Raw genomic sequence first — 9527 nt, 5'->3', positions numbered from 1 at the left:
AAAAAAAAAAGAGAGAAAAAAAAATACATTTAATTAATTTGAATTAACGATAATCTTAAATTAAATCTTCAATATATAAATTCAATTAAAATATCAAAGAAATAACATATTATAAAAAAAAGTACCCTTCCATCAATCTGCATTATGGGATGATCTGTATCTATTCCAACCATATCTAATTGAAGTTGTCCATTTGTAAATATATTGTTATTAACAAATCCTTCAAATTCGACATATACAAGAACCTCCTCTTCGTCTTCGAATAACTCAGTATCAGAATCCATGTTTAAAGAAATTTTAACGCATATCTAACATTAGATATCAAGATTTTTAATAAATGCAATCGAGTGCAACAGTAATAACATGTAGTTTTATGCACCTGCAGTGAAGCAGCAGCGCCACCTGCATTTACTCACGGAAACTAAGCGAACTAGTGAGCATGCGCAAATGAAAATATATATCATGGATCACTCTGCGTATATACACAACGCGCATCTATTAAATTATCCAATCATCGAAGAGGCAGTCTACGATACACTTCGAAACGAACAGTGCTAAGAAGACTTCGAATACGAGAAGAGCAAAGGTATGTTCCTAATTAATTACAATCGTACAAATTTTTATTTATATATATATATATATATATATATGTATATATTTAAAAAAAAAAAAAAAGATATGTACAATACACTTAAATTAGTTTGACTTTTATGATTCTAAAATCACATAAATTATATTCGATATATTTACATTCAATTAACAGAAATAGCAGGACCAAGTTGATGCATTAATTTATAACATTCCTGAAGTCGTTTTCTATCACCAATTCTTTCCAAAGTTTTGGCAGCTTCTGCAAGCATACCTGCACGTTCACCAGGCGAAGACAATAATAAAGCTGGTAAGTGTCGACATGCTAAACATAATGCAAATGCGTGTTCTCTTTCACCATTATTTTGTTCTTGCGATCTATCTTTTCCGCAAATAATAGAAGAACGTGAATTTCTATGATGTAAACTACGATCCAATAAAATCTGTGTTTTTACTGGTGCTGCTCCTGCCATAATACGTGCTGTAGCTTCATATAAAAATACTCTTGGTAGTATGCACTAGAAAACAAATTAGATTAAACAATTAGATTAAAAATGTTGCATAGCGAAACATTCTTTATTATTTGTTTTAATGGCTACTCACCGACATATGTTGACATAACTGTCTTAAACAAGCTAAATCTCTTTGGAAACTAGCAAGAGATACATTACTAACTGGTTTTTCTAATCCGCTATCAAATTCTTGCCATAAGATAGTACGTATCTCTAATAACCAATCACAAAGCCATAATTGTGTAAGCTGTAAGAATATAGAAAATATATCATCATCATCATCATCATCATTATTATTATTATTACTATTATTATTATTATTATTATTATTATCATTATCATTATCATTATTATTATTATATTAATATAATATTAAAAATATTATTTAAATAAAATATTGAATGCTTATGTACATGTATATGATTATTGCATGGTGCTGTGGCCTGCCACAGGAGTTGCACTGTAGAAGTATTGCATAGTTGTATTTCATGCAATGCAACTACAATGCACACTCGTAACAGGTAAGCATGCTTGAAAAAAATTGTGTACGCAGATGAAAAAATTAAAATGTCACAGATATTCTTTTGTCGCAATTGATATTATTAGATGTGCGAATAGAATTATTCTGTTTATCTAAAAACATCTATCATATGTACAAATAAAGCTTACCATAACATTTTGAGACGATTGTTGTTTACAATGATAATAAACTATGGATTGCTCCAAGAATATTCCTGCTTGATCCATCAAACGCATTGAAACTATTTTAGAAGAATGTTTAGCTGCTTGTAAAACATTAAGAACAGCATATGGCAATGGACTGCGATTACTATTATTACAAAGTTGGAAATTTCTTTCATAAGGAAATTTCGTTTCTACGATATTCCAAACAGTTTCATCTTCATCCCCTAATCTCCATGCTGCGGCAGCACAAATAACTGCTCCCCACCAAAGGCCAACCTCATCTTCGCAACCTATGATAAATATTATTATATATAAAATGTTAATTCACTTGACATTAATTCGTTCAGATTTTTATACCTGCTACACTGATTTTATCCGTGCTTGGGAAACAAGCATCTACTTCCGCAGAAGCTATTATATTTCGTGCCAATTCCAAGACGGTAGACGCATGCGAGTCTCCAGCAGTGCCGGTCAATAAACGTAAACATTGTGTAATCAAATGTTCTCTATACGCACGTGCTGCGAACGATAAAGGATCGGCCTTACTATTTTGCGACGTAAATTCATTATCCGATTGTTCTCCGTATTGCCATTTTTGTGTAGCTAAAAATCTTGCACCTTCGTCGTTCATAATCCATTTTAATTTTGGTGGTACAGCACACGAAGACAATAACATTCGTGCTTTACCCAAATAATACTTATGGATAAATGGGAAAAGATACTTTTTAAAACATAATGCCGAATTTACATATATCTCTGCTAAGAGTGCCTTTGGCATATTTTCATCCGCAGCTTCTGCGTAATTCATAGCAGAAAGAGCAAGATAAAGTGTTCCACTTTTGGATCCTTCCGATAAATGTAAACATAACATGTGCTGATAAACAATTGCTATCTCCATAGCTGACAATTTCGCTTGTTGTCTTTCCGTCTTTCCGATAAAGTATTTATTTAAATAAAGAATCCATTTTCCAAGCCACAGTTTATAAAGTATTTGTCTTATCACTTGCCACGTAGTGGCAAGAAAAACTTCGGTACGTGACAATGGAAACGATCGATTAAAATATTTCAAACATTGATGTAAATCTCTGTATGCTTGACTGTACTCTTGTTTAGATATATTAAATTCTGCCTGACGTCTCCAACGTCGAAGTTCCAAGAATATTTTACTGTCGGCTGGGAGAATTGGATCATCATACATTAATAATCTACATAATCCACCTATCAAGAGGATCATGTTTGTGAACCATATAAAGATATTGCTCCATATTCTGCTATCTGTTTCAGTCGATTCTAAATTGAAAAAAAAAAAAAAAAAAAAGAAAAAAGATTTATAAGAAAACGATCTAAATTCTCTATCATATTTTGATACATGTCGTATCGATATTATATTTACCTTGAAAATCAAGAATAGTTCGTCCATCCAATTTTGTATTCAAATACTTGTAATTAAATTTCTCGACATTGTTCATAACAGTACCTAAAGGATTAAATATCAAAAACATAAACATGATACCGCATAATGTCAATCGAGTGTGATCTCTCATTCCTCCAGTTTCTTGTTTAGATGCTGTATGAAGATTTTGTAATACATCTGGCTCTTCTTTTACAGACGAAGGTGAGGCTGGAGACAATGGAGCTGGAGCTGGAGATAGAGACGGTTCGCTAGAGTCTGAACGTGGTGGTGTTAATTCACCGCATGCCAATAAATCACGTATGTTTTGTCTCTGCGTTGCTAATTTTAGTGACATGTTTTCTGCTTTCAATTTAGCATTAGAATTTTGAAGAAACCTTATGTAATCGATAGTTTTCCTTAATATAGCTGACTTATTCAACTTGGCATCACATCCAGCAATAATATTCTTCAATTCAATGATCTTATCATTGATAGATGTTCTGTAACGTCGTTCGATAGCGTTATGAGCACTACGTTTTACTTCTCTGACTCTTGGTACACCGACGTGAGTATTTGTATTCAAACGATTTATCTGAACTTTGTCGGCATCCAAAACTACAGGAATTCCTGAAAAGAATATAACGATTGATCAAATATTTCTAATAACAATTTATAATGAATACTTACCAGTAGTTAATACTGTTCCATTTGCAGTGTTCACCAAGGTATGTATTTGATGTGGTACAGGATTAGATGTAATAGTTTGTGATCCGTTTGAATAAACGACAGATTCGGACTTTAATAATTTTGCAGGTAAAAATAACTGTCTCTGAGGTGTAACAGGTGCTAAAGTAACAACTGGAGATTGAACATTGATGTTCATATTTTGTGGTATAGTATATTGTGAACTGAATACTGTAGGTGGAGGTACTACAGATATTTTACGTGGTCTAGTTTGTACAGACGGTACATCTTGAACCGGAGGAGTTTGTTGCTTGTTAACTATTGTTTCAGGTGGTGATAAAACGTTTCCAATGTTTATAGGTTCCAATATATTAGTATCTTTGAAATCCTTAAACTCATCGCTACTACTTAGATTCAAAAAGTCAAATATATCTCCATCTATTTGCATAGGTTCTTCTAATTCAGAAAGTAATGTTTCATCACTGAAGAGAGATTCATTTTTTAACAATTCCCTTTCACAGTTTGTAAGTATATCTGTAATTTGAATAAGGTCATATTAAATTTTTTATGTAATAATGATTATTAAAAAAAAAAAAAAAAAAAAAAAAAAAAAAATTAAAAGTGAATAATACGATGAAATTTATTACAATACTTTCTTGACAGTTTTCTGACACAAATAGACAAAACTCTTTAAAATTAATTTTTCTGATATATAAGATAACAATATAAATAAAATATTATAATATAAAAAAGAGATATTAAATAAATTAAAAAAAAAAAAAGAAAAAAAGAAAAAACAAAACTAAAATTATGATCAACGATATTAATTAAAAAATAATTATTAAATATATATAAGAAAATCTAAACTGCGATAAACAAAACTCACCATCTATACCAGCAACTTCGTTTAAATTAAAGTTATCGTTTCCTTGAAAAGAAAAATCAGTTTCCTGAGCGGACGGCCATCCCCCTGGATCGGTCATTTTATTAAATATAATTTCATTTATTAATTACTCGAATAAAACAACAATCTTTAATATCGAAGTCAGCAGTACGTCAAGCGCAATAAACGAAAAACGACAATAATCATACGACATGTAAGTCGACCAATCAGAGAGCTAGTAACGATCGGACGATGTTACGTCATCATTGTTCATATTCAACACCATGAATACTACGTAAGATAAGAAACCTCATTTTAAAAAACTGTCAACGTACGTTGACACGCTTCGATTTTATATCAAATTCAATTTAACCAATTAAAAATGAGAAAGAAAAATACGACTCGTTCATTGGTCGAATTATTGAACGTTCTATGAACTGCAATGCAATCGCGTAAGAATTTTCAATTATATAATTCAATCTTTTTTATAGATATTATAAATCGTTAAGGGTTCTCTAAGTATTTAAATAATATCGTCTTTTTCTTTTTCATCTTTTACTTCTTATATTCACGATGGAACAATTTTCAGAAATATATTTCAACGTAGACAATTTCGTGAAAATTCTCTTTATAGTATTTCTATGTTTTATGCAGTCTATGCTACTTCTCTCGAACGTTGACGACGAGATATATCGAAGTGATTTTTGTAAGTAAATATTTATATATATTTTATCAATGAAATTAATTAATGTGTTATGAAACAATATTATGAAATCGTATCTTCGTTGGTGGAAAGACAAAGAGAAGCCGATTTAAATTTTGCAAGTAAGGAACGAACGAACGAACGAACGAACGAACGAACGAATCTATCTCTTCTTAGGATTATTTTATTCAGTAAATATCTGTATCGCGTTAACGACAATAATTTTTCTTTTTCTCTCTTCTTTTCTTTATTTTTCGTAAAACACGATTGTGCGTTGTTTGAAACAACACGCGATGAATTTTTTGATCGTAACGATTGCAAGAAACGATTAAAAATATATACTCGTATACGCATATACAGACACGTATATATATATATATATATAACACATAGAGGAAAGAACATAACCCAAAAATAATATTTTCCCGCGCGATGGATAAAATTCGCGCCAAAGCGTTATCGTAGATTAACCAATCAGAGCTCGGTTAAGAGTTTGTGACGTACGTTTAAAGCGCTATACGTTGAGTTGTGTCGGCCGCCGCCATGCCATGCGGTCATCGTGGAACTGACGTGACTATCTTTTACGTGCAATATCATAGAGTAAATCGTTAAGAAAATAAAATATTTTTGTTGATCTATATTCTCCGTGTGTGTTAATGTGACGATAAGGTATTATAATCGTTAACGTGAGTTCGTCGTTAAACGACAAGTGACGTGTTCTTGTGAAATAGAAGACGTAGGACCCGCTCCCTGTCGGTTAGAAATTGGCTAACGGCGGTAGAGATTTGAATCCGTCGTTTAGTGAAACGAAGAAATCGTTGAGGGTAAGATTTTCTTTCTTAGTCTCTTTCTTATTCCTCTTTGTAATGTTTTACTTTCATCAATTAGATTTTTGATAATAGATATATATTGTTTGACCAATGAGATAATCGAATAATCATTTATATATATATATATACATGTACATATATGATTTATAATGTATGTATATGTATATCTATATATACTTATCTCATAAAATTGGGTTCTGCGGGTTCTAGAATATGTCGATTGGTGGCACTAGTGTAGCATCTTTTGACGTTATCGTTCGTTGGGTGCTGCACTCTGGTAGTAGTTTCTTTAAAGTGACCTATGGTTACAAGCCGGCGCGGCCATGTTTCTTATGCTACCGATATACACATGCGCGTATGTATATATATATATATAGCACGATTCTCGTGGGAATGATATTTGACATTCTGTTTTTTTTTCTTTTTCTTTTTTTTTTTTTTTTTAATTCTTTTTTCTTTCTTTTCTCCTTCGCCCATTTCTCTTCATCGATTCTCGTTACGTTATTTTTGTTCTCTCCTCGTGATTATGATATATATATACACATACACACATATATATAAATATATCATATATATATGATTATGATTATTAAGAAATTTTTTTTATAACGGGAAAACCCATTTTTCGAAGTGGCAAACTTTCTTATCGATTTATAGAGCATATTATATGTATATAGTTAGTATATTATATATATTGTATATATATATATATATGTATAGTATGGATAACATATATATGTATACTGTTACGTCGTCGTTGCGATCCGAGTTCAGTGCACTTAGAAACACTTGCGCCACACATACAAACAAGCTCCCGCATATACATGTAAATGTATGTATATAATATATACATATAGGTGCTCGTTTATCGTTTTAAAGCTACGAAGAAGATGACGACAAAGCAACGACGAGGATGACGAGGATAGTGTAACATTTTTGTAGTTACATTGTAAAGCATGAGTCATGTTTAACGAAACGAAACGAAACGAAACGAATATTTTTTATATTTTCGTCGTTGGATTGGTCAATTCATTTTCTAATCCATTCTAAGGATCTATTGTAACGGAATGTAACGTTTGTACAGAAAAAATGTGTCATTATCGAATACTCACATATATGTGTATATATATATATATATATGTTCTTTTTCTTTTTTTTTTTTTTTCTTTTTTTTTCAATCATAAATTTTACAATAGTTCTAACGAAATTTAAGGAGAGAAAAAAAAGAGGAAACAAGAAAAAATTGACAGAAAGAAAAAAGAAAAAGAAAAAGTGGGACTCCATGACTCATTCTTAAAACGATGTTGCAACAAGGCGAATACGTCGTTGGCATAAAATTGGTTATTTCGTTTCGTAAATTCGATGAATATATATATACATATATAAATAAATATATATATATATATGTACATATATATACACATATATTTCAACGAAAGCATTCATCTTCTTTTGCATTTGGCGCGTTCTTTTCCGATTGATCCATTAAAATAATTTCCAACGGTATTTTTCCAAACGAAAAAAAATGGAAATTTTTTCTTGAAAATTAAATAATATATATATATATATATATACGTGCGTATATGTGTGTGTGTGTGTTTGCAAGGTGTTATAGTTTTTATCGATTTTTACATTTTAACTTTTTTATGAATATTTTCATATTTTCATTTTTTATTGTTTTAAGCATGGTTACTCCCTTTTTTCTTCCTTTTTTCTCTCTCTCTATCTCTGTCTTTTCATGCTAACCCAAACTCGAAAGCTCACTCACCGACACCTGTCCTGCTACCTCGAAAAGGAAGAAGGAAGGCGAACCAACAGGTTTTATACACTGGGTACAACCTATTGGTTACGAGTCGATATACCTGTTCGAAAACGTGAACGATTTCAGAACGAAAATTTCATTTTATTTATATATAACATTTTATATATATATATATATATATATATATATATATATATATACAGGATGTTCAAAAGGTTGGGACCAAACTTATACTAGATATTATTAATATTAAATAGATGAAAAATGTTTATATAAACTTTTGCCTAAAAATGCTTTATTAAAAAGATATATGTTTTCAAAGATATTTATGATTATATTTACGTGTATTTATATATATATATATATATATATGTTTTATGAAATCTTTAGTTATACAAACGAAATCATATAACGTAGAAATTAATAATGCAATACGTAAATGCGTAAATGCATACGTAATAATCTACGATTAATTTATTTTCCTGGAAGTTTCGATAAATAGCGCCAAATTCAAATATCCTGGTTAATTAATGTCGAACGATGAAAATCAAGTTTAGAAGCGTGCTAAATAAAACCGGTTTATATATTTTCTTTTTATCTTTCTTTTTTTTTTTTCGATCGTGCTCACTGCAAAACCGGTATTATTGTCATTGTTGTTATTGTTGTGTTATCGTTATTATTAATTGAATATGTATCAAAGTAAATCGGGTTATCGCGCGCGCAAATGTTCAAAAAGAAATTTATAGACTCCTCGGTTACTAATGAGATGTATTTGCCAAAATCAATTTTCATGAAGGAAGAAAAAGAAAGAATTAACGTGTGTGCGTGTGCGTGTGCGTGTACGTGTAATTTGAACTAATTCGATCGAAATTGATCGAAATTGATCGATTACGTGTCCGGGGAAAAGGAAAGAAAAAAGTTTCCTCGAGTCTCACGTTTTTATCATATGATATATATACGTATTAATTTTTTTAATGATTATTTATTTATATAAATCGTTAAATGAATTTCTATGATAAGAATATATATATGTATATATATATATATATATGTATATCTATATACACGTAAATAAATAACAAAGAGAACAAATTAGTTCGTTAGATAGGTAAAAATTTTCGCGATGAGAACCACTGTATTCATTCGCGAGCACGCTTTAAAGGAGATATACTCATATCTCTCAGTGTCTACTTAAGAACTTTGTAAGGTTAGGGAGAGTTGAAACGCTGGAAAGACGTATTCGGCTTCTCTCTCTTTCTCTCTTTTTTTCTTTCTTTCTTTCTCTCTTTCTCTCTCTTTCTCGTTGAACAGCACAGCAGTAGCAGCAGCAAGCAAGAAGAGAAGTGGCAACGACGCGGCCACTCTCTCACACATACAGACAACGTCGCGTCGCGTAATAATATATCGTGTAAAGTGTTGGATGTGTGTATATATATATATATATATATTTTTCGATGGCAACGAGAAAAAGAAAGAGAGAGAGAGAGA

The 9527-nt window shown here is 30.8% G+C and overlaps 2 protein-coding genes and 1 long non-coding RNA gene across 3 annotated transcripts in view; 1 reads left to right on the top strand and 2 right to left on the bottom strand.

Annotated features, from left to right (window-relative positions):
- LOC122633240 overlaps nucleotides 1-284 on the bottom strand; it is a 1868-nt gene extending 1584 nt beyond the window's left edge. Inside the window, exon 1 of the mRNA XM_043820921.1 lies at nucleotides 126-284. Within this exon, the coding sequence (XP_043676856.1) occupies nucleotides 126-284 (159 nt within the window). The remainder of the gene's footprint in view (nucleotides 1-125) is intronic.
- A 345-nt stretch (nucleotides 285-629) lies between these two features.
- LOC122633234 (sterol regulatory element-binding protein 1) lies at nucleotides 630-4962 on the bottom strand. The gene is made up of 7 exons (XM_043820906.1): nucleotides 4748-4962; nucleotides 3865-4395; nucleotides 3178-3804; nucleotides 2142-3074; nucleotides 1770-2074; nucleotides 1192-1347; nucleotides 630-1106 (listed from the first exon to the last, which is right to left on the bottom strand). The coding sequence occupies exons 1-7, from the start codon at nucleotides 4842-4844 to the stop codon at nucleotides 753-755; spliced, it is 3003 nt and encodes a 1000-aa protein (XP_043676841.1). The 5' UTR covers nucleotides 4845-4962; the 3' UTR covers nucleotides 630-752.
- Nucleotides 4963-5879: 917 nt separating this feature from the next.
- LOC122633245 overlaps nucleotides 5880-9527 on the top strand; it is a 59532-nt gene continuing 55884 nt past the window's right edge. The window contains exon 1 of the long non-coding RNA XR_006328062.1: nucleotides 5880-6271. This is a non-coding gene — a long non-coding RNA (uncharacterized LOC122633245). The remainder of the gene's footprint in view (nucleotides 6272-9527) is intronic.

This window comes from Vespula pensylvanica, chromosome 12 (genome assembly GCF_014466175.1).
Source record: "Vespula pensylvanica isolate Volc-1 chromosome 12, ASM1446617v1, whole genome shotgun sequence".
NCBI lineage: Eukaryota > Metazoa > Arthropoda > Insecta > Hymenoptera > Vespidae > Vespula > Vespula pensylvanica.
This window is presented reverse-complemented; position numbering and strand designations above follow the sequence as displayed.

Coding starts and splice junctions, on each gene's coding strand:
- LOC122633234 (XM_043820906.1), bottom strand. CDS start 4,844: ATGACCGATCCAGGGGGATGGCCGTCCGCTCAGGAAACTGATTTTTCT. Junction 3,805..3,864: donor TGGAACAGTATTAACTACTG/GTAAGTATTCAT, acceptor TATTCTTTTCAG/GAATTCCTGTAGTTTTGGAT. Junction 1,348..1,769: donor AATCGTCTCAAAATGTTATG/GTAAGCTTTATT, acceptor ATATTCTTACAG/CTTACACAATTATGGCTTTG.